Source organism: Geotrypetes seraphini, chromosome 1, assembly GCF_902459505.1.
Source record: "Geotrypetes seraphini chromosome 1, aGeoSer1.1, whole genome shotgun sequence".
In the NCBI taxonomy this organism is placed as follows: Eukaryota; Metazoa; Chordata; class Amphibia; order Gymnophiona; family Dermophiidae; genus Geotrypetes; species Geotrypetes seraphini.
In genome coordinates, this window is record NC_047084.1 from 255,272,257 (window position 1) to 255,298,479 (window position 26,223).

The following is a 26,223-nucleotide window of genomic DNA, read 5'->3' on the forward strand; positions in this document are numbered from 1 at the left end:
CTTCTTCTCCTCTCTGGTACTCTAAGCCCTAACCTCTCTTTATACTTATTTCTATAATTCCATTGGAGTTCCGTTCTTCCCCAACTCCTGTAAACCGTGCCGAGCTCCTCATTGTGGAGAAGATGCGGTATATAAACCCAAGATTTAGTTTAGTTTAGTTTAACAGGGGTCCAAAAAGATCTATGTGACAGAAAAAACCATGTTTGTCTCATAGATGCAGACGTAAAGACCGAAGCAAAGAATTCATTCAATCTCTCCATTATGACCTTATCTACCCTGATCGCCCCTTTTGCTTCTTGATCATCAAATGGTCCCACGGATAACTTCACAGGTTTTCTGCTTCTGATGTACCTAAATGAAAGTTACTATGAGTTTTTGCCTCATAAACAAGTTTTTCTTCATATTCTTCTTTAGCTTTCTTTATCATAATATAACACTCTGTACATCCCACACTAAGAAATGCTGACAGAACATTAATAAATGATTGCACTGGCATGAAATATTTGCACACATTTTTCAAAAACTTATTACCTCACTATAGGGGTCTTTTACTAAGGTGTGCTAGCCGATTTAGTGCATCTTAGTAAAAAAAACCCTATAATTTTAGCTGTCAGGGATACCATATAATTTTGAAATAAATCATAAATGATGGTAAGGCTTTTTTGTTTTGGTAAATGACATTTTGGTGACAACACACAAAAAATACAGGCTCTGGTCATTTGTATATGCAATTTTGTAGTAATTTTTATTGAAAAAGGCAGTTATTAACATATTTATATTTTTATTCAACAGTTAACTAGGCTGTGCAACACAAAATTAGGAGGCCATAAACAACTTTCAAAACAACCTGATTTACCAGCTTAACCATCAATATACTCTATTCCACCAACAGCTCAAGAAGAAGAAAAAAATATTTTAAAAAAGAAACACAAAGCCAATATTGTCCCTTATGTCTCTGAAGAGTAGTGATTAGAAGTATGGATTTAATGCCATTCTTAAGGAGAGTTACAAAAGAAAATTCACTGATTAAAGAAAGTAGGATTCTTCATTAACTGACACCCCCGCCCCCTTTTTTATGAAGCTGTGTTAGGGTTTTTTTTAATCACAGGCCATGGCAGTAAAAAACTCCAATGCTCATAGAATTCCTATGAACGTCGGAGCTTTTACCACCATGGCCTGTGATAAACAAAAACCCTAACACGGCTTCATAAAAGGGGGGGGGGAAGGGGGTATGTAAATTCTTTAACATTTCAAAAAGATAGCAGAACGCTAATGAATTTTTTAAAAAGTCCTCTGGACATTGGTGTAACAAAGCAGGGTACAGAAGAGATGGATTACATAATATTTGCTGGACTCCTCTACCCCCCTCTAATCTGGAGCTGTTGCAGCAGTAGTTGAACATAAAGAAGTGAGTTTTCCATACAAGTCCACTTGAATACACATCCTTTACTCTATTTAAACATGAAGAATGGAGTGTTAACTCTTTAAAACTACCTCACTTTAGTAAACAGGCCCCAAAGAAGGGAATTCTAGAAAAGGGCACCTAAAACAAATTTGAAAAATGTGCCTATTTTATGCTTATAAAGGCAGCATAGGCATGTGTGCGCCTTTATAAAAGCACATGCACAAATGCAAACACACACATTTACACCTGCTGTGTGTGTGTGTATAATCTCTGTGGGGACCCATATTACAACTCCGCCCCCGGTAACACCAATTTTGTGGATATAACCACATAATTTTAAGAAAAACTTTTTACATGTGGAAAAGCTCCTCTATAATGGCTTCCAATAAAATTCTTGTGTTTATTTTACCTTTTATTTCTGAGCACCTTTCCCCCAACCGATGGCCCTGTAACATTAGTTTTCCTTAAGATTTCCAGGGTCCCATTCTATGAAACTATTAAGGATCAGGAGAATAACAAAATAAATAGCGATGTAGCTGACCAATGTTCCCCACCATGTGAAATGCAAAATTTCTTTGAAAAGCAGAGTTTACAGAGGAAGGGCCTAAATTTTGTTACTGAAGTTCACTTATAAATTTGTGAAAATCATTTGCATGCTACAATTTAACACTGACCTATTGTAATGGAAAATTGCGGTGTAGCTTAAGACACCATAGTTTGCATATCTGTACTGTTTTGTTCACTTGAATGTGTGAACAATGAGGCTCATGTTTACAGGTTCAAGATGGACTAGGGATTGGGCAGTCTTCATTTAAAATGAAAATTATTTGCACCATTGGGACAAGCAGCAAATATGCTTAAAGGAAAATGACATTGTTTCTTGGATTCTACAGAACTCTTAAGATATTTTTGTACTCATTATTAAAAAGATTAAGGTTCCATATGGTGCATGAACAGCAAGCACTGCTATATAACATATCATTTATAAATAACATACTATCTGAAGATGTCAAAAGCCAGTTATACTGGTTGTTTGCTAAATGTGAGTGCAAGAAAAAGCAGTGCTTGTTTGAACCTCATAGGTTGATGGATTGCATCAGAAATTAAAAGATGACTGATATCCTCCAAGCTGCTGTTTGTCTTACAAAGAGAAGATTTCTATACATTTTATCACATTTTTAAACCTTTTTTTTTACAGGGAAGAAATGGATTCTTAAATGTAATTAGAATAAATATGTACATATAATACTGTTCTTGTCATTTAGAGTATACAGTATAAACATTCCTCATTCTCTTGAAGATTAGCTTATAGATTTCACTGTGTGTACAGTATGGTTGGGAAGGCAATGCACATGCGTTTGTGCTTCTACACACAAATATACAGCATTGGCTTAGAAAAATCTTTTCAAATATATTCGCTAATATTCGTATGTCAAGACGCCATATAAAAAAGTTAATATGCTGTTTGTAACCCATGTTAAGCAGAATTCTCCTCCAACTCAACAGGGCATGCATGTTAAGTTTGTTCATTCTGTTTTTACCAAAATGTCAGTGTGGAATGGCTTTAAGTTCAATGCCTTATGATTGAGATGTATTTGAAAAAGACTGATTCTCTAGAGAACTGGAATCAATCGCACCTTGTCTTAAACTCATGATGTGATTTGAGATGGCTTTCATAGTCACTCTTTTGGTTCATTACCCTACCGGGGGTTTTTTTTTTTTTTTTTCCTAAGCATGCAGCGATACTTTTTCACATTTTATTTACTTTTTTTTTTTTTAGATTGCAAAATGTTTAGTGTGATATACCATCTCTATACAGTTCTTTAAAAATTCGTATGGCATTTAAATCAAAATCTGCTTTGAAGGAGAACTCTGCAAGTAAAGTTAGATTAATGATTTTAATGTTAACCCAGATATCCACAGCTGATAGCTCATTCTATGATCATATCAGGTGTCTTTGAATATTAAAATATTTAAAGTATGTCACCAGAAAAAATTGCATTTTTCAAAATTAAATAGCTCAGATCAGCTACACCCTTAAAGTTGGATATAAATTATTATAACAGCCCTAAAAAAAACCTGTCTATATGAGAACTCAGTTGAAGAAAGCAATTGCTCTAATAATGCAAAACTTTCCCATATGGGAAAGTCTCATTCTCTCTCTGTATAACAATATGTCTTTAGCTTCAAGCTTCATGGCTATGTATGGGACATCATTCCATGTCCAATGAAATGCGCAGACCTTGATGTATCCAGTCCCTTAAAAAGAAGTCTGCTGAAAACAATTATGATGCTAATAGAGGGAATTTTAAAAAGCTTTTCAGCTGTGACAAACACAGGAGTCCTTTTATTAAAGGTACGCTAAATGCTAACGCACCTATAGAATATAATGGATGCCTTTGCTTTTAGCGGGCCTTAATATAAGGACATAAGAATAGCCTTACTGGGTCAGACCAATGGTCCATCAAGCCCAGTAGCCCGTTCTCACGGTGGCCAATCCAGGTCACTAGTACCTGGCCAAAACCCAAGGAGTAGCAACATTCCATGCTACTGATACAGGGCAAGCAGCGGCTTCCCCACTGTCCATTCTGTCTGCAAAACTAAATAAATGATAACCCTTCTTCCTTACAAAGGTAATGCAGATAACTGCACTGCTGCCTTTTACAGGTTATCATCCCAGAGCACACTTGTTGAACTTTTTTAAGACAGCTGGCTACCACCAGAGGTGATATATGTTGAAAAAAAACATAACATACAAATTCCACCACAATGACCACATTCTTCATCTGATATAATCCCTAAAAGGTTGGTTTATAAGTACAGAGCAATAATGATAAACCTAGTGCATTTCAGAGTTCACTTTATCCTGAAATATGTACAGATTGTTTGTCGCTGCTATGGCAATTATGTTCTCATTTGGGTGCCATGCTGTGTGCAAGATCTTCTTAGTAAAGTCCAAGCTGTCCACACTAATGTCATCCTTCCTTCTTTTGCCTCCAATGCAAACTCTACGGGGTTTGAGGATTGCCCGTGGTTTACTGCTCTCCCTTGAGGCTTCCAGAGTAACATCACGTTTAGTGTTTCGGTCAAACATTCTAAAGAAGTTGTTGTAGGCTCCTGTCATGATAACACTATGGGGACAGAAAAGGTGGAAAATATTATATAATCAAAGTTTTTTTTTTCAAATAAGAAAAACCAAAAAGTAATTTCAAGGGCTTATAAAGCATCCATGATTATTGCAAGAGTGGCACGATCAGATATTAGAAGTACATGTATACACTTCTCCCTCGGTATTCGCGGGGGAGAGGGGCAGAGCCGGACCGCGAATGGAGAAAAACCGCAAATATCTTCACATCTGGCTCTGACCCACCCCCGCCTCCCTCCCAGCATCCCGGCCTTACCTGGTGATCTAGCAGGCTTTTGGGGCAGGAGCAATCTTCTTATGCTCCTGCCCCGTGTAGATTGCCAATAGGAAATGACTGCCGTGATTTCCTGTAGTCTCTCGAGACTATGGCGGGAGCTTACGGTAGCCATTTCCTATTGGCGATCTACATGGGGCAGGAGTGTAAGAAGATTGCTCCTGCCCCGAAAGCCTGCTAAACCACCAGGTAAGGCCGGGATGCTGGGGGGAAGGTGGGAGAGAGGTGGGAACGTGATAAAATATGGGTTTTTTTCCCCCACCCCTCCAAAAAAATTGCAAATTTGTGAAACCACGAGTGTGGAAACCACGAATGGGGAGGGGGAAGTTTAATGATTCCAGCTCCTCAATAATCCTACGACCCAGGCATTTAATTTTCTTATCCATGAATACTTGCCAAAATAAATTAATTTTTTTCCCTAGGTCTCTTTATTAAAGAATTGCAAAGTTACAACATAGCATCATAAGCAAATATATCTTTAAAAATATGTACAAAGTGTACTACATATCAATAATACTATTCGTGCACTCATGTCAACACAAATGATACCCTGTATCAAACTTTCATTCCCCCTCCAACAAAGAACAAAGTTAGAATTAATCAACATTGCAATACATGTAATAAACCCACCCTGGAGCATGCCTATTCGAATAATTTTCAGGGACACTAGAGCAAGAGTCAGCAAGTGATATTACATACAACACGTAATATTACATACAACACGTAATAATCACATTTAGAAAAAAAAAAAAAAAAATAGACCCATCCTTTCCTCCCACTTAGTCAAGGACTTATTGTGCTTTGCAGTCAAATGCTCCATCTTACAGATATACCTCACTTGGGACAACCATTTAGCCAAAGAGAGATATCCTTCTTGCTTCCAGTAACTCACTAATGTTAAGTCAAGTTGTGCTAGAGCAGTAACTCTCCAGAGCCCTCTGTGCAGTGGTCAGGTCTGGGATTGGTCTGTTAAACAAAGAGAGCCCCAGATCCAATGCATCCCACAACCCAGACAAGAAAAAACCCCAAAAAAACCCAACCCAGGCAGACCTATCGGTAACACAGTTACCGACAGGTCCTGCCTGTTTTTTCCGATTGCAAAAATCCCTGGTTTTCTTTTTTTCTTTTTTTTTTGCATTGCCAAGCAATATTAGTGCAGCAATCGCTTGGCTACTTTGCATGGGGTTTTAGCTAATTTGCATAGCCATATTGGAAAATGTGCGATTGAGGGGAAAAACACACCATGAGCCATTTTGTGATTTGGGTCGGTAAAAGTGATCATTACTAAAGCTGTGAAAATAGGTTTAATGATGATCGCTGACTTTAGTGCATCTAGCAGTTAGTGCTAAGTTTATATATCTGTACAAAGAGATAAGTGTGAAGAGGGAGGGGCAAGCCATAAAAATGAAAATGAAACCTTTTGAGCAGAATATGAGTACTTCACAAGTCTTGGGATCTTTGTATGTATAGCCTGAGGATTATCATATTATTATACTCTCCTTAAAGGAGAAAACCAATAATGGCAGCAGGTAGTATGAGAGACCCAACTTGGGAATATTTTAATGAAGTTCTTCTTCCTTTGTATAAGGCAGGTATGTGTACAAAATACAAACACTGCAACAAAGAAATGCAAGGCCTGGTGGCCTGAATGAAACATCATGAGATGTGCTATGATGAAGATAACAAAAGGAACATGTTTGAACAGGTAGGATCTTCAGATCATATTTCTTAAAGACTGCCTTGAGGAATATTTGAGCAAACATATATATGTTATTACTGTTTTTATGGTCATTTTGATACAGTTGTTATGAAGAAATAAAAAGTTGAAACAATTCCTTTTTGGTGCAGTACTGACTGGCAGTGAATACAATGAGTAAGACAGAATAAGACTGAATAAGCAGAAACAAAAAATACAGTATTGATTTTTTTGTTTAGGTTAAATCTATCACCAGCCTAAAGGATTCTGGAAACTATTACTTTAGAGATCACCATCTTCCTGTTCTACAGTTTCAGAATTATCTGTCCAGGATAGTGTTTCAGTCACATCATATACATCACATATCCACAGTATATTGCATATAAGAAAGAAAAAAATCTGACGTTCCAGGGACCATCACAAATAAGTTTGTGATTAAAAAAAAAAAATCAGCAGATTAGAAAAAGAGGTAACTGATGAAAAAATTGCCCAGTTTGTTTATGCGACAAACTCTTCTTTCCATCTGATTGAAAACCCACACTTCATTAATATGGTTCAGACACTGAGACCAGAACACAGTACATCCAGAGCAGATGTTGCGGGGAAACTTCTGGATAAAGAGTATGACAGAGAAATGGAACAAAGTACAACAGGTCTAGAGGGTAAAACTGTCTACCTGTCTTAATGGGTAGAGTAATGTCCACAATGATCCTGGTGTATAACAACAGAAGAAGGGAATGTCTTTCTTGCAGAAACAATTGATGATATATCAGGAATAAAATTTGAACTAGAGAATGACATGGGGGAAAAAATCTGTCCCCGTCACTGCCCCGTCCCTGGCCCACCGTCCCCTTCACCGCCCCGTCCCATCACTGCCATCCCATTCACCACCCTGTCCCTGCAGCATCCATACAAGCCTCAGTACTGCAATATTTAGCTTATTCCTTCCTTATAAATCAAAGTTCTGGCTACTGAACTAGAGAAAGAGATGTTCAGCTGGCAGGGCTTTATTTATAAATTTTTATCAACACAACTAATATACTACTTTATCCTAAAGTAAGGATAAAGTGAAGGAAGCAATAGGCAATAAGAAATATTCATTCAGGAAATGGAAAAAGGACAAAACTGAGGACAACTGGAAAGAGCACAGGAAGTATCAAAAAGAATGTCACCGTGTGGTTCGAAAAGCCAAAAGAGAGTATGAAGAGAGGCTAGCCAGGGAAGCTCGAAATTTCAAACCTTTCTTTAGATATGTTAGAGGGAAGCAGCCAGCCAGGGAGGAGGTGGGACCGCTGGACGATGGAGACAGGAAGGGAGTGGTGAAGGAAGAGAAAGAAGTAGTAGAAAGACTTAACATGTTCTTTTCGTCTGTGTTTACAAATGAAGACACATCCAACATACCGGAACCTGAGCAAATCTTCAAGGGAGATCAAGCAGAAAAATTATCATCCATGGAAGTGAGCCTGGAAGACGTACGCAGGCAGCTAGAAAAACTAAAAACTGACAAATCCCCGGGTCCGGACGGAATCCATCCAAGGGTTCTGAAGGAACTAAAGGAGGAGATAGCGGAACTACTGCAGCAAATTTGCAATCTATCCCTGAAAACAGGAGTGATCCCAGAGGACTGGAAGATAGCCAATGTTACGCCCATCTTTAAAAAGGGATCAAGAGGTGACCCGGGCAACTACAGACCGGTGAGTCTGACCTCAGTTCCAGGTAAAATGGTGGAAGCACTTATAAAAGACAACATTGATGAACATTTTGAAAGAAACAAACTTCTGACAACCAGTCAACATGGTTTCAGCAAGGGGAGATCGTGCCTAACTAACTTATTGCACTTCTTCGAAGGAATTAACAAACGGATGGACAGAGGTGACCCCATAGACATCATATATCTAGACTTCCAAAAAGCCTTTGACAAAGTACCCCACGAACGCCTACTTCGAAAACTGAAGAACCATGGGGTGGAAGGAGATGCACATAGATGGATCAGAAACTGGTTAGCGGGTAGGAAACAGAGGGTGGGGGTGAAGGGCCACTACTCGGACTGGAGGAGGGTCACGAGTGGTGTCCCGCAGGGCTCGGTGCTTGGGCCGCTGCTATTTAATATATTCATAAATGATCTGGAAACAGGGACGAAGTGTGAGATAATAAAATTTGCGGACGACACAAAACTATTTAGTGGAGCTCGGACTAAAGAGGACTGCGAAGAATTGCAAAGAGACTTGAACAAACTAGGGGAATGGGCAACGAGATGGCAGATGAAGTTCAACGTTGAGAAATGTAAAGTACTACATGTGGGTAGCAGAAACCCAAGGTGCAGCTATACGATGGGAGGGATATTATTGAAGGAGAGTACCCAAGAAAGGGACTTGGGGGTAATGGTGGACATGACAATGAAGCCGACGGCACAGTGCGCAGCAGCCGCTAAGAAGGCGAATAGAATGCTAGGCATAATCAAGAAGGGTATTACAACCAGAACAAAAGAAGTTATCCTGCCGTTGTATCGGGCGATGGTGCGTCCTCATCTGGAGTACTGCGTCCAATATTGGTCGCCGTACCTTAAGAAAGATATGGCGTTACTCGAGAGGGTTCAGAGAAGAGCGACATGTCTAATAAAAGGGATAGAAAACCTTTCATACGCTGAGAGGTTAAAAAAACTGGGACTCTTTTCCCTGGAGAAGAGGAGACTTAGAGGGGATATGATAGAGACTTACAAGATCATGAAGGGCATAGAGAGAGTGGAGAGGGACAGATTCTTCAAACTTTCGAATAATAAAAGAACAAGAGGGCACTCGGAAAAGTTGAAAGGGGACAGATTCAGAACGAATGCTAGGAAGTTCTTCTTTACCCAACGTGTGGTGGACACCTGGAATGCGCTTCCAGAGGACGTAATAGGGCAGAGAACGGTACTGGGGTTCAAGAAAGGATTGGACAATTTCCTGTTGGAAAAGGGGATAGAGGGGTATAAATAGAGGATTACAGTCCAGGTCCTGGACCTGTTGGGCCACCGCGTGTGCGGACTGCTGGGCACGATGGACCTCTGGTCTGACCCAGCGGAGGCACTGCTTATGTTCTTATAAAGCAAAAAAGAAAATAAATGTAATTTTTTTTTCTACCTTTGTTGTCTGGTTTTTGCTTTCCTCATCTTCTCATTCAATTCCTTCCATCCACTGTATGTCTTCTCTCTGCGTCTTCCATTTGCTCTGTTACTGTGCCTCTCCCTTCACCCCCCCCCCCCCCCCCAATTGGTCTGGCACCCATCTTCTTCCTTCCGCTCCTCCATAGTCTGGCATCTGTCTTCTTCCCTTCCAGCATCTTCTCCCCACTCTGTCTTCCACATTTCCCTTCAGGGTCTGTTCCTCTCCACCCTCCTTCAATATCTGTTCTATTCCTTTCCACCACCACCCTTCCCTCCCTCCTTCACCATCTGTTCCTTTCTACCACCCTTCAGCTCCTCTCGCGCGGCCTATCTATCTATCTCCCTCCCTCTTACTTTCGTGGCACGTTACAATGTAATTTGTGCAAGCCGCTGGAGCCTGCAAGCTCGATCCCCAAACAATCTCGCTTCTGTGTTCCTATTTTCCCCATTTCTAATATCTTCCCTATGTATCTGGCATTGCTGCCCCCCCCTTGTCCCTATACCCCCATGCACATAATTTCCCCTCTGTTTCTGTTACCTTCCTATGTCCAGATTTCCCCTCTCTTCCTCTTCCACACCAATGTGTCTCTTCTCTGCAACCCCATCTAGCTTCTTTCCCTCTTTCTTCCCCTGTTTCCCCCTGCTTCCAGCATCTGGCTCACCTGCCTGTCCTCCCCTTTCTTTCCTGCTGTGGGTTTCTTTCTCTCCCTCTTCATCCCCTTGGCCCAGAATCTCTTTCCCTTTCACTCCCTCCTTCCTAGTGTGAGCCGGGAACACGCACGATTGCATGGTTCAGCAGCCCCCTCCTGCCCGATTACAGTGTTCCGTCATCTCCCTCCACCACCTTAGATGCAGAGTTTGCCGGCTTTCTTTTTCGCCCAGCCTCACGCGTGGCTGCTCAGTTGTTCAATCTTCTCCTCTGACGCAACCGGAAACAGGAAGTTGCAGCAGAGGAGAAGATTGAACAACTTGAGCAGCCTCGAGTGCGACTGGACAAAAAAGAAAGCCGGCAAACTCTGCATCTAAGGTGAGGTGGAGGGAGGGAGATGGCGGAATGCTACGATCAGGCGGGTGGGGGCTGCTGCACTGCGCGATCCTTTTTTGCCTCACTGCGCAGACAAGACCATTCACTGCTCCACGGGGCGGTGAATGGCCTTGTATCCGTCCCTGCAGTGACCACTATTTTTTCTTTCCCCATTTCGGCGGGTTACCCGCAGCTACTCGCGGCTAGCCGCAGGTAACAACCACCGTGTCATTCTAATTTGAACAAAATTTCAAACATCTAGGGGTCCTTTTATCAAGCTGTAGTAGGGGTTTAACATGCGTAATACCACGCGTTAAACCGCCTGCCGCACTAGCTGCTAACACCTGCATTGAGCAGGCATTAGTGTTTTAGCCGGCCACGGGGGTTAGCGCATGATGAAATGTCCGAAGCGCTAACCCCGCTAGCGCGGCTTGATAAAAGGACTCCCTAGTACGTAGTTTAGTCACAGACAATGCTGCAAATGTATCCAAGATGAGAAGAAATTTAGAAGAGCATGAAGAAAATAGCAAACTAATAACATAAGTCTGCAGTGCTCATTTGCTGTATCTCCTAGCCAAAGACTTCGGTGTCCCAGAAAAAAAGACTAATGTCTCTCTCGTATGAGGAAAGACTAAAAAGGTTAGGACTCTTCAGCTTTGAAAAGAGATGGCTGAGGGAAGTTATCATTGAAGTCTACAAAATCCTGAGTGGAGTAGAACAGGTACAAGTGAATCAATTTTCATTCCGCCAAAAATTCGAGGAGACCCTCGATGAAGTTACAGGGAAATCCTTTTAAAACCAATAGGAGGAAATATTTTTTCACTCAGAGCATAGTTAAGCTCTGGAATGCATTGCCAGAGGTTGTGGTAAGAGCGGATAGCGTAGCTGGTTTTAAGAAAAGTTTGGACAATTTCCTGGAGGAAAAGTCCATAGTCTATTATTGAGAAAGACATGGGGGAAGCCACTGCATGCCCTGCATGGAATGTTGCTACTATCTGGGTTTTTGCCAGGTACTAGTGACCTGGATTAGCCACCATGAGAGCAGGCTACTGGGCTTGATGGACCATTGGCCTGATCTAGTAATGCTATTCTTATATTCTTAATATTAACCTGTTCACCTTTTTCCACATGTTCATTCACCCCTTCAAAGAAATGCAGTAGATTGGTGAGGCAAGATTTCCCCTTGACTAAAACCATGTTGGCTTTCTCTCATTAATCCATGCTTACATATATATTCTCTCATTTTGTTTTTTATAATAGTCTCTACCATTTTGCCTGGCACCGACGTCAGACTCACCGGTCTATAATTTCCCGGCTGCCGATTATCTATGCGCTGTTGGTCAGTCTCGTCGGTGTTTTGCCAAGGGTGACGAGTTCTAGTTTTGAGGCTTGCTTGTTTCGGGCAGCTTTCTCGTCCTTCTTTGGAGTGCTGCGGGTGGGCGAGCTGCTTGTCCATCCGTCGGATGTTCGGGGTCTGCGGGGTCTGCTGCGTAGCCAGGTGTATATAGCTGGGAACACGTTGCGATTGTTCATTGCTCGGTCTAAGTCGGACCAGCTGGGCAGGGGGCGCATGTTGATCCTGCATCAGGTGGAGGGTTGTACGTCGTGCCCCGTCCGCTCTCTGGATGCCTATATGGCGGTCCGTCCTCAGTCTGCCTTGGCGTTGTTGGTGCACAAGAATGGCGCTCTTCTCTCACGTTATCAGTTCCTGGCGGTGTTGCGTCTAGCCCTGGGTCAGTGTGGTGAGGAGCTGGAATGTTACGGCACTCAGTCTTTTTGCATCGGAGCGGCTACCAGTGCGTTTGCGGCGGGGGTTCCCGAGGCGGTCATTCGATAACTCAGTCGGTGGTCGTCTGATGCTTATCGTGGCTATATTTGTCCGTCGGGTTATGATCGTGGTGATTCTCGGTCGGGTGGGTGGATTAGTGGGGAGTGCTGGGGTGAGTGTCTGTACTGGACGGTGGAGGGGACGGGGTTTCCAGTAGAGGGCTTGTTTCTGTGGTGGGGGGTCACTGCATGGCTCCCTCCTTACTAACATTCCGGTTTTGTGGACTGTGACTTACTTGCAGGGTTTTGCTTTGCAGGTGCCGTGCAGCAGGTCCTGTCTGTTTGGATTATCGGGCACTCCTTCATACATTGGGCTGGGGAGCGTGCCGTTGTCCGGCCAGGCGGTCGGCACTTGGGCCTTGGGCGTCGCGGAGTGTCCATCTCTTGGTGGGGACAGAGGGGCATGCGCTGGCATCAGTTGCTACCTCTTATGGAGGATCTTCGGCGGTGTCCTCGTCGTCCGGACCTGTTGCTACTTCACCTAGGTGGCAATGATGTCGATGCCCTTAGCGGCAAACATCTCTTTGATATGATCATTAGTGATTTGGGGGGGGTTCAAGGTTGGTTCCCTGGGGCGCAGCTGGCTTGGTCCGATATTATTCCTCGGCCGAGCCGGTTGGCGTCTCAGCGGTGGACCAGGGGGCTAGCTAAGGTTAATCGCCAGATGGGATGATGGGTGGAGGTTCGGGGTTGTATGCAGATTAGACACGATTGGGTGGATGTGTCTTGTTCAGGGTTATATTACAGGGATCAGATGCATCTTTCCAATATTGGTTGGGATCTGTTGTTGGACGACTTTGCATCCTGTTGCGAGCGTGTGTTGATCCCTTAGCCGCAGCTCTGTTTCTTGGGGGGGGGGGGCCTGTAACTGTATCCCGAGCTACTGGCTACTGGGTTCATCAAGGGATGAGCGGTGGGCCGGCTGGGAGCTGTGCCTGGTGGGTTGGATGACCCTGGATAATGGGGCATGTGTGGGACATACCACCCCTCAGACCCTTGCTTAGATGGCGGGGTCGGGGGCCAGTTACATCTGTTAAGGTAGCTCAGGATCAAGGTCACCATGGTGATACTATTGTTCTGGGTAATCGGTTAATGTGTTATTTATGGCTGTTAAATTAATTAATGTATATTTAATTATGCTAAATGTTATATGAATATGTTTACTGTTCAATAAACAGGGCTGCGGCCAGGTTTTATCAACTAAAGAGTATTTGTCTCCTTGGGAAGGGTTAGAGGTATGTTGGGTGGGAGGTAGATTGTTATGGGGAAGCGGGTCACTCCAGGTTCCGCTGTTAAGAGAAAGTGATAATGGTTACTGCGGATGGGCAGACTAGATGGGCCATTTGACCTTTATCTGCCATCATGTTTCTGTTTCACTGCTCTAAGGATTTCTCAGACAATTTCTTAAGAGCTAATTACTAGTTAATTATATTTGTAGCCTTCTAATTGGATCAAAGAACTATAAATCAAAGATCAGGCCAGGGATGGGTGGGAGGAGGGGATGGTGCTATCTGTGCTCTAATCTTAAATAATGCTCTGAAATGCAACCTAAAATACAAATCTAGATTACAACACTTTCTTATATATATAACAAAGACTCTAAAGGCTACACTATTGCCTGAATTGACTTTGCTGTAAAAGCAGAGTACTGAACTAAAAAAGAGAAGGACAATGAAATAACCTACTGAAGCCCAAGTTTTACCTTTTCCCAAGTTTGAATGTTAGCAGGTAACAGCTTCGTGTCAAGTCTTTGTTACTGAATAAACAACATTTTGTTTTTCACTCTAGACTCCAGCCCGGAAACCCATTGTCTCTTCGCTATTCTGTGTGTTTAGAATATTCAGAGTAAATCTACACTTTTGTCACACAAAAGTGCATGTGTTCTTGCCACTGCATGTTCTTATATGTACATGCTATCTCATAAGAAGAATTTTAAGCATGCATTCTGTCACATACTTGTAAAAAAAACCTTTATAAAATTATCCCTTCTCCCCTGTGTACACTTTTTTTTCTTGTCTCTTCTTGTTCTGTCTACTCCAGTTTCTATATCACTTCATCTCTTTTCTCTCTGCCAACTAGAAAATGTAAATGTCACATTCACTGTTGTTCATGTTTGTAACAGAACCTGCTCTTTCAGCCTCTTCCCAGGGAGGCATATTATTTGGGTAGTGACATACTGTATTTGTCCCTTTCAAGCTATGAAGAAATAGATATTAATGTCAGAAAATACTGCAAAGCTCGTCTTCACCTATTATAGAACTACAGACCTTATTTCATTTATCCTTGTAGCACTACCCCTAAGAATATCTTTTGTGCTGGTTCAAATTCCAATATGATTCGCCACATCGACTGGGAGTCTTGTTCTTTGCATCAAACACTGTCAATCGTAATTTCATTCAATTTTCATAAAGCAATGTGGTTGCCGAGTTAGTCCATAATTTCATTTTGCTCTGTGCTTCTCAGACATGATTAGCATCTGAACACATGTACTGGGAAGAAAACCTGACCTGTCGCAAGGGGATACAGCCCGAATGATCTCTCGATGTTAACAAAGCATATCACAGGAACAGCACAACTATGTTTGACATCTTGCTTTAAACATTCTGCCTTGCATCCGACTACCTGAAGTATAAGTTCCAGAGTTTACCTATGAATAAGCTAGAGTTTACAGAGCATTAGTGATAACCTGACCCCAAATAATTGGGTTTTTTTCTCTTGGTCAGAAGAAAAAGACCATGCTTAGAACGGAATGTAAGTTGATATTCCAGGAACATAAATTCTAAAATTTGGCAGAACAAAATTTAAGGTTAGTACACTATTATGTGTTTCAGATATGTATTTCCTATATCTGGTTTTATTATCATTTGATACAAAGATAATAGCGAGTACCTATTATGTATGAGTGCAGTTATCTGTCATCAAATAACACGTGTTTTTGATTTGTTGCGTTTTTCAACATCTCTCCCTACCACTATTCTAGCCCAGTAGAGAATGATTAATGAGCCCATAATGTAGAGCAAATGAGATCAGATTTGTCCGGTTGTATTTAGTTCCTGTTCACTGGAGTTATTGAGCATCAATCACACTCTAATCAGTGATAGTGAGCATTGATTTTATAAATGGCATGGATTGTGGGGCTCTGTTAGCCTTCATCAACTCTTCCAGCGACAGGAACACTAGGATCACTCTTTGTAAAGAATTTTTCTCGGAGGAAATTCAAAATCATCGCTTGCTTTAGAGCTTAAGTCACCATATATTCATTCTGTATTATATTTATCATGAATTATATCCTCACCTATCACACACATGTGCACGTATACTCAGCATTAGTTAAATCTATTTGTCTATTTGATCTATGTTAAATACAGAAGTATCAGAATAGCCAAATCCCTGGGTTCTTTTGGGCAATTTGTTATGGCACCAGAATAAGTAAAAGGCAAGGAATTTTATCTTGGTTGTTTGGACTGCTGATCCAGTGCTTGTTCAAGAAGGTTTCACTGCAAATAAACTGTGTTAGATTGCTTAGTTATGAATAAATGAACACTGAAATATTGTGAGAATATAGATGGCCACCTATTTGTCTGTTTTGTTCAGGACAGGTCTGGCCTTATTTTCAATGCTTGTAATGTGTGCACCTCTCTATTATACTGTGCTGTTTTCTGCTGGTTCTCAATATATTTGAAAAAGAAAGGGGTCTACTATAAATTAAGAAGCTTTTACTTTATTACGTTTCCTGCACTGCTCTTATCCTTGTTTCAACTTTAAACATTTTTCAGTTGAAATATTTTTAGAGAAACAGAGAATGACAGCAGATAAGAATAGTAAGGCTAATCTAGACTGCTCTAATTACTTTCTGTTGGAACTCCATAGAATCACAGCTCATTTCTGCTGTCTCTATGTTGCTTTTCGACTGAGAATTATCTGTGCCAATCCCATTTTTTCTGAAATTCCATTACTGTTTTTTTTTCACCTACCATCTCCACTGAGAAGCTGCTCCATGCATGTTCCATTCATCATCAATTTCTGATGCCATAAAACAACGAATCCTAAAGAAACAGTGCCTGCCTCTGAATGTTGGTTTGTTGTTTTTTTTTTTAAATAGAAGAAAACATGTACTAGTATTTCCTATAGGGTACGCCATTCCACATACACAGAAAATTAAAATTATATAGTGGCCTGGGTGGAGATAATTTTATAGAAAGTTTTCCATTTGTGGAAAATGACTGCTACAAAACTGTGCATAGCAAAGTAGTACCTAATATATATTTTTTGAAATATTTTAACAGCTACTGGCAAAATTGAATGAAAAAGGAAAAATTATATCTTAACTACTTTTTTTCTTCCTTTTAAACCCTCCAGACTAGTCAAGATGCTTGGATTGTGCACATCTACCAGCAGAGAGAGACTAAGAAAAACCAGATTTTAAGAAATGTATAACTCTGTGCAGATGCCAGCCAGTCATAACAAAGCAGGATACACCTCAAAAGCTGTATCCTGGAAAATAGAAATGGAAGCTGTGATGATAAGCAGAGAGTCGCAAATATATGAACCGGTCTATAAGACTTTTTTATTTTTTTTTTAAGTACGGAACAACCTCAGCAACCACAAACCTAATAATCCAATACTGAAAGAAAACAAACACAATACAACCACAGACTAGGACGCTTTCTGGCAACCCATCATACCTTTACACTTCCACAACAATCTTCATACAAAAAGAAACAACACTTGGGTTCTTGACCAGTCTTGAGAGTTTATAGGAAAGTAAATTAGCAGGTGAACTCTAATTTCTCATTCCTCAGCAGCCCTCCAAACTGGTCCAGATGCTTGGGAAGAACCAAAGTAGTGTTCCCTATGGGTGGGACCCTCGGAGACTGGATGTCACAATTGCTTCTCCAAACATTGCACCCTTTTACACCTGGAAGTCAACCCTATAATATTTCATAAAGGAAGGCAGCAAAGACCACACCGCCACTCAGCAAATTTCCTGTAGTGAAATCAAACTGCTCTCCACCCAGGAGGTAGCCACCCCCTAAGTGGAAAGTGCCTTAAGTGCTAACGGAACAGATTGGCCTTTCAAAAGATAAGCTAATGCAGTGGCTGCCTTCAGCCTCCGAGCTACAGTCATGTTAGAAACCATCACTCCCCTCTTGGCACCAACATGGAGGACAAAAACTTTCTGTGAGGCAAAACTTCACAGTCCTCCTCAGGTAATGCCATAGAACTCTTTTCACATCCAAACGTACCAGTTTAAACTTTTGGTGTTGGTGCACAGGGTGGTACACCATGATCTTCTTGCTGTTGTGTTCGATTTTGTGGTGTCGATGAGGTTGCGAGCATTTTAGGTTGTAGGGCCACAGTTGTGGAATGTCTTGCCAGACTCGAATCATCAAGCATCTTCACTTGTGCAGTTTCGTAAGCAACTGAAGGCAAATTTGTTTCAAAGGACATTTGAATTTTGAGCAGTGGGTGTAAGGGTTATATGTAAGAGTGTACAATACTGTATGCTTGTTTTATTATGTGTATTATATTGTAACCTGCATACATTTTAGGATATGCGGGAAATATTTTAAATAAATCTAACACAATGAAGAAAGGTTGGTTTAAGGTTTATTAATCTGATTAACTGCCCTTTGACACTGACAACAAGCTGTGTATAAAGAAATTTAAAATGTGCGGTAAATGTATAAAAATGAACACCCATACACAACAAATACAAGAAATAAAAATTAATAGAGCATAGGGATAGCTAATACATAATGGCATTTAAATATCTATTGTGTATAAATGTCTAAGTTCCCATTTTATAAAGTCGGGATATGTATGTTGTGGCAGGGACGCTTGGGGTAGGCCAGAGTGACCCACCCGGGGCCCGTGCCACAAGAGATGTTTGTGACCTGGACTTTGTAGGTGGCTCCCACATCCACTGATGTGCTCTGGCTATGCTCTTTTAACTGAGTGCACCGAAATAAAGTTCACCACACTAAGTTTCAAACAAAACCAGTTCTCAGTTTAATTTAGGTGTGTTCATCAAACTCAAATTCATGTCAGATGGCAAAAATGAGCAATTCTTAACAAAAAAGTCTGGTGCCTTAATACTTTCAACGGTGACGGTCAAAAGCGTGCGAGGACAAAGGTGCACCGACAATCGAGCGCGGACAACTGAGCGCAGGGCTTAATTGTGCCGAAGAAAACCCATATTTTAAAGGGCTCTGATGGGGGGTGTGGGGGGGGCCCCCCACTCTACTTAATAGGGATTGTGCTGCCTTACGCTGCCATGTTGGGGGGGTGGGGGTTGTAACCCCCCACATTATACTGAAAACTTAACTCCCTAAAACTTTTAGGGAAAACTTTTCCCTAAAAAACAGGGAAAAAGTTAAGTTTCAAGTATAATAAGGGGGGTTACAACCCCCAAACCCCCACAACGCCAGCGCAATCTCTATTAAGTAAAGTGGGGGGTTCCCCACCAACACCCCCTGTCGGAGCCCTTTAAAATACGGTTTTTCTTCAGCGTGATGAAGTCCTGCGCTCAGTTGTCTGCGCTCGGTTGTTGGCGCGCCTTTGTCCTCCCGCACTTTAGACTATGAACCCTTTCAATAGTTCAAATAAGAGCCTATTTTCCAGGCTCTGGTAACCTTACAAACTTTATACAAACTATCCCCTTCTACTCAAAAAAACACACTCCAAAGAAAACAGAGAAGCAGAGGAGTTACAAGTGGTTGTGAACCAGCACATCCTGAAGCAGCCGTTTCCGGCGAAACGCTGGGCACCGCATCGATGTGATACTTGCTCTACATACCTATCTTCATGTGAGATAAGTACCAGTTCATGTTTTCTCTTCATGATTATTTGAAATGAAGCAATTAGCAGCTGAAAGTGCTTGAAGTAATTTTCTCTTGTTCTTCCTGCATTGCCTAAGGCTTATAACATCTCCCAATGTATAAGGTTTTTTATGCCTATGACAAGTTTTACCCCTGAAAATTTTTTTCCCACTTATGTTTCACTCATTATGGTTTTTTGTGGGAGGGGCTCTGAGACTTTTTCCTTTGTAACCTCTCACATTGGTTGGCTTAGATGTCTGTAAAGCCTTTGCATTGGCAGAAAGTTGATTATTTGCTACCACTTCATTCTGTTTTCTTTGGAGTGTGTTTTTTTGAGTAGAAGGGGGTAGTTTGTGTATTATATGATGCTTCCACATTTGTGTTTGGTGATCTAGCCTTACAAACTTTGCCATAAACAGAAGAAGAAAAAAATCCAATCCAATAGGATTTCCCCCCCCCCCCCAATACACAGTGCTAAGGCAGCAGCCCCGCCCTGGACTTGCCAGTAACTCTGCTCTCCAGAAAAGAAAACATAATACAAAACAGAGATATTACTCCCCCTCTGCAAGGCGTCACTGCTATAGTCCTTCATAGAACAGTCCTGGGGCAAGCAGTGCTGAAGAAACAGTTCTGACCCCAGAGGGAAAAAAAAACCCCAAACAAACTTTTCCTTCTCCCTGGAACCCTCCCCAGAGTTCCAGTTCTCACAGGCGTGTCAATTTGAAAGTCCAGTTCTGGGTTTGTAGTCACTTCCCTGGGCCACACAATCCCCAAGCAGAAAAACATACAAAAACCAAAAAGGCAAAATCACAGGCTTTCCTTTTCTTCTGTTCCTCAGGTGCTAGCACAGCACACTCACAAAACAAACCATAATTCCAACAAAATATAGGAAAACTTCACACCTGTTATGCTGGGGTTACAATTCCATGCTGTGCTCTCCCTCCAGCTCTGAAGGTAAGCTGCTCTGCCACTGCATGGGGATGTCTGAACAAGTTTCCTCTCCAGAACTCCCTGGCTCTGGACACCTCCTCCATTTTTCAATCAGCCAACTAGTATGGGAGAGCCTTGGGGGCTCCATGCTGCTTCTGCTGCTTCCCCTGTCTCTCTTTGCTGATTCCCCTGCCTCCCCTGTCTCCCTTGCTTCTGGCTGCTATCCAGAATAAAAGGGTTTGCCTTAACAAGCCCCACCCCCCTTAGCTAACACAGGAGAATTCTTAAAGGAGCCATCCCCGCTCTATCAGGGGTTCCACATTGCTCTTTCTTACTGGCACAGGGATAAACCTAGAGGCTCTAGGGACTTGTAGTTTTCTGTACTGCAATGTTTCTGGCTTAAACTTAGGTTCTGTGAAGAGAATAGGGACTTGCTGGGTACTTGGCGCAGAGTTTCTATTGCGCTGCGGGAGGTCACAATGTATCAAACCCAAGTACATGCAAATGGCAAAAGAGGGCGGTAGTCTGGGCATGTTTTGGGTGGGAGAAGGGCATGACAAGTTCATAAATGATTATTTCTCATTTCAGATGGGGGACTAAAAATCTATATTCTAAAAGATTGATATTGAAAGTACATCTACTGCCAAGCATTTTAGAATTTGGTAAACAGCTACTACTGAGCACCACTTCACCGAAGGAATTCAGGGAGGGGGGGTTGGCTCTCTTAATCCCCCAGTGATTTTTGTTCTCCCTCCAAATGCAAAACTAGCAAGTAAAACTGTTCATTGTGACACCATTAGGGAAACAACTGATTATGTTTCCCAGGTCACAAAGACAACCAGTTATATGCTGGCATATAACCGATTATATTACCATTGTACAACATAACTGGATGCATCCAGCACATTAACATCCATATCTGTTGTATTTTAGAACAGGCTCTATGTTGTCAGATTCTGTTCTAAAATAATGTTGAAACTTGAGACACACTGATCTGCACATCTCAATTTCCACTTCTATGACCTATCTTAAACGGAGCTGTACATATCAATAACAGAAAGGAAACATGATGAAGATAGGGAAGGTAACTGGTCAAGCCTAAACAATCAACATAGAGAAAGATACTATGGAAAGACATGGCTGAATAACCAAGTCGTCAAAGCAGTTTTGAATTTTAGATAATTAGCCTTGGTTCTAATTTCTACTGGCAGATTATTTGGAGCCAGATAAATAAATGACAAATGGCAAGTAATATCAAGCTAGACTGCTACTGACGAAGACAAAGAAGGTGTAAATAACCAGATTTAAGTGAACCTGCAGAAGAGGAAGGTTTAAACAGAGCTGATAAATATTATGGACAACCACTGTGGAAAGATCAAATGAAGAATTTTTTAAACTAAATACAATAGAATATAGGCAACTAATGAAGAAACATGACCATACCAATTAGTTCTGCATAGAAATTAGGTGATAGAATTCTGAGTCTTCTTAAAGAATGAGTCTCTAATCTGGCTAATAATGATCAAACAATGAAGATCTTTACCTGTCAGAAAAAAGTCTAGTAGATTTAAGGGCGGTGGGAGAGCTTAAATATCTTGGGATCTTTCTCAGCGCTGATTGGGCCGTGGTTTATCGAAGCAACATTGTGAATCGCCTTGCCCAACTTCGGGATGCTTGTCATCGATGGGGAGACCTCCCCCTGTCGCTCTTTGGCCGTATTGCCTTAGTAAAAATGGTTTTGTTGCCCAAGATTCTTTACCCTTTACAGATGATTCCCCTGTGGTTGCGAACGACTGAGGAGAGGGCCTACAGGTCCTTTGTTGGTTCTTTTATCTGGCGGAACCGGAGGGCCCGTGTGGGGTTTTGGAGACTCACGCAGAGCCCCCACAGAAGTGAAATACAGGGCAAAGGCTCAAGACTGTCCGACCCCGGGTTCAGGCTCCAGAAAGGCAGGATCTGGAGAAAGTCTTAGGGAAACAAAGCAAATCTTCTCAGGGGTCCGGAGGTATAGGCGCCAAAGATCTTATATAGGCCTGTAACGCCTCCACGTCCTCGCAGGTCTTCGGTCCCCCGGCCTCAAAGACCCGGACCCTTGCAGGATATTGCACCACGAAGCGTAGGCCTCTGTTGCGGAGCTCGGTGCAATGAGGCGCCAGGGCGCGCAGGCGAGCAGCCACTTCAGCGGAGTAGTCGTTGAAAAGTAGGATCTTTGCGCCCTCACGCTCCAGCGCGCCCTTTTTTCTGTACAGAGCCATGACCTGGGCCTTGTCAGCAAAGTTCAGATACCTGGCAATAACAGGACGAGGCCTGCCCGCGCCCTCTCGGCGCTGGCCCAGACGATGCACCCTCTCCACCAAGGTGCGCGATCCTTCTGGGGTAAAACCCACCGCGCCAGGCAGCCACCTCTCCACTAACTCGCGTAGCTCAGCGTCTCAGATATTTTCCGCCAGGCCCACCAGTCGGATATTGTTGCGGCGGCCGCGGTTCTCTTGGTCTTCCAGCCGCTCGTGGAGGGTCGCGCACTGAGCCTGCAGGGCTCAAACCTGCATCTCCAGCGCTCCAGAACGGTCCTCCTGGGCAGCTATACGGGACTCCGCATTCTGGAGTCGCTGACCATGTCGCTCCAGGCAATCCCGCACATCCTCCACAGTTGCCTGGAGCTTAGTGAGCCGCTCATCTATCGCCGCAGAGATGGTCCGGGTCAATTCCTTGACCGCGTCGTCCTGGAGTAGCACTCTCGGCGGGGTCGCAGTTCCAGACGCCATCTTGGGAGCTCCGTGCACACGCTGAGCCCGAATCGGCCGCGGGGTCTTAACGGGCATAACTTGCCCAAAAACTGCTGCAGAGAGCCGCCGAAGCAGCCGTTAGCTCCCCACAGCGTTCCGCTCTGCCCTGCACCGGAGAAATGAGAGGAGCAAGGCAGGAAGGCTTTAAAAAGCGAAGATTTAAGCGCGAGAGGGTCGGAGCACGAGCAAGGAGCCGCCGCTCAGCTCAATGTCATCACGTGACCCCCCAGAAGAGTATTTTTAACAAATTTGGATAGCAGGGAATCTAAGGCAGATGTTGTAGCACTCTTGGAAATGACAACTTTTCCAAAGACTATCAAGAGGAGTAAAGTAAAAGATTACCAGTGTGAGGAAGCTTTTCACTCAGAGTGATATGACTAACATACAGTATATTAAAGTAAAAGAACTGTCTGAGGTGGGAAATTTTTATCTTGTAAAAAATTTGCAAAGTCATCAGGCACCAATTTAACAGATGGCATAGAAATGATGGACAGTATAGAAAAGAGTTTTTCTTTGGATAATTATCACTGGAAGTGATAAGAGAGGAGAAATATTTAACTTTTATCAAGTTTCAATGCTGATTTATAGGCGTGAAATCATTGCTTATGTACTGTAGAAGGAAAGGGCACCCTGGGCTTTGCACCACTTATTCTGCTTAATGGGTTTGCATTTTTAAAAGGGTGGCCTTAGGATTGTTACTTCTTGAGAATTTTGACTAATGGTTGGGGAGCTGTTGCTGGCATTTGTTTTGGGGTGGAGTTAGGGGGATGGAACACAGAAGGGAGGATCCATTTGGGAAAGGGGAAAAGATGAGCAAGCCCTTGAAACTACATCTCACAATATGTGACCCCCACCATAAAACAGCCTGTGTTGTACATATGCAGAATCTGCAGAAACAATAGCACTAGCGGAAGAGATCTGAACCCATTCTCTATATCAGTATATCACAAACTGTGTGTCGCCCGAGAGTCCATGTGTGCCGCGAGATGCTGGGGAGGAGGAGAGGCACCGGCTATCTGCCTACAGGATGTGCCTCTTGTGGAGTTCTTACCACCGCGGCCTGCGCTAAAAATGCTAGCATGGCTTTGAAAAGAAGGGGTTTAGTCTTAATCTGTTGTTTTTGGGTTTTTTTGCAACCAGTTTGCAGTCCACAGAAGGGTATGGCCTACTATCCTATGACTCTAATTTCCTGAGGGGCCTCTCTTGAGAAACTTTGTCAGATGCCTTCTTGAAATCCAAATATACTACATTAATTGGATCATCTTTGTCCTGTTTTTTTATTCATATCTTAAATTTACCACTGCTGAATCCATGCTACTGTTTCACACTAAGCTGTCTACTTATATGGTCAGTCATTTTGATTTTCTTTAGTATAGTTTCAATTATTTTGGCTGGTATTAGCATCAATTGACTCGCCAATCTATAGTATTACAGATCAGTCCTTGAGACCTTTTAATTATAATTAAAAAAAAGGTTCAAATATATAAAGCAAATGTGAGAAAGTAGCACGCAAACTACACAAAATCATGAATAAACAAACTATTAACTTCCCAAAATTAAGTCCATAATACGAAGAGACAGTCAAAAGAAAGAAAAAGATATTATATAATAACTAAGAAAAACCTCACAATTATGATAAAATCTTCAAACCCCAAATTACACCATCGCTTTTTATTAAACTGGCATTATTCAGGGTGAGCCAAAAGTAGGTATACAGTATTCATTCATTATTTATTTTTATTTTACAGATATTAAATAGGTATAACATAGTACTGAACGATAATCAAGTAAAAACAAAATGATGTAACTGATATAAAAATTTCATATGAATATTATTCGTGACACCTGATGAACGAATAATGTATACCTACTTTTGGCCCACCCTGAATTTTCCATACTCTACGAGGCAGATTCTCTAGACTTACCGTGCCCTTAACTATGGCCGCTAAACCTGTTCCAGCCGGTTTAGTATGCATGTATTTTAGCAGCCGATTATCAAAACGGCTCACTGCGGTCTTTTCCAAGCTTTCTAGCAGTCTCCGTCTTTGCCATACAAATGTAGTACAAGGAGGTCATTAATATTAAAATGATAGTAAAATGGGCTCATCAATATTCAACGTCAGGCAATTCTCTATCATTGTTGTCTGATTCCCCGAGCTTGGTGCCTGCTTTTTTTGCGACCAAAAATCTCTGACTATTCCGGAGGTGCCGGTACTGTGAAAATCATATCTTAGGCATGTGTTTCTGGCTGTGGCTCATGATAAAATTTGACATTAAAACAAAAATATTACTAGATTCACATGCACTGTAGTAGTTTTATTTTTTGGGGGGGGGAGGGGGAGCAGAAACAAAAGCACGCTTCTTAATCGCATTTATTATACGCGTGTCTCATGTGTTTCTGGCTGATCTTTGATCACAAGAATCTGAGTCGGGATGGTACGCATTGATTCTCAAGAGGGGGGCTGATCTTGATAAAGCCTAAGGGCAAAACATGTCGGCCAGTCCCTTCCCGGTACTGAGAAGATTAATGCATTGACAGTGTAAGCCAGAAAAACGGCTTTAAGCTAAGTTATTTTTGCTTTTTCATATGACATTACTAAAGCTAACTGAAGAGATAATATTTTAGAGAATGAATTAAAATATAAAATGAAAATAAAAAATAAATAATATTTATATAAATAAGTTAAACATTTTTTTATATAACACAAACAATAAAAAGCAGATCGGATGATGAATATATGCCTTGAGTGATACAAGCAGCCAATTCAAATATCATATGGATGGTGGTGGCATATTCACAAATCTGCTTTGAAGTGAATAAAAGTTATAAGGTACAGCCTAGAAGGGCTGCCATAGAAGATATTTGTATTAACCAATGCTGCATAAAAGTGATTGTTTGGGTTAAGCTTTCCTATCATTATAATATTTGACACAAATAAAATTACAAAATTCAAAAGCATGTGAATTATAGGCGTTTGTGAGCTGCATGTGTTGTGTGCTACAGTAGTGGAGGCCTTATGGATGGTGGTTCTTATCCTCACACTTTCCGAAGATATGCGATGGAACCCGAAGATGACGCTTTACCTGGCACATGCGCACATTTAAGCCTCGTTTTGTGGTGTATTCTGCGCATGTGCCAATCGCTACCACCAGCAACTCATCACGTGCAAATT

The 26,223-nt window shown here is 42.0% G+C and overlaps 1 protein-coding gene across 10 annotated transcripts in view; it reads right to left on the reverse strand.

The window, feature by feature from the left end:
* Positions 1-3,931: 3,931 nt before the first annotated feature.
* PPP2R2C (protein phosphatase 2 regulatory subunit Bgamma) overlaps positions 3,932-26,223 on the reverse strand; it is a 427,959-nt gene continuing 405,667 nt past the window's right edge. For all 10 annotated transcript variants that reach the window (XM_033949713.1, XM_033949766.1, XM_033949749.1 and 7 more), the window contains one exon: positions 3,932-4,536. In XM_033949713.1, the coding sequence (XP_033805604.1) occupies positions 4,245-4,536 (292 nt within the window). In that variant the 3' untranslated portion in view covers positions 3,932-4,244. The remainder of the gene's footprint in view (positions 4,537-26,223) is intronic.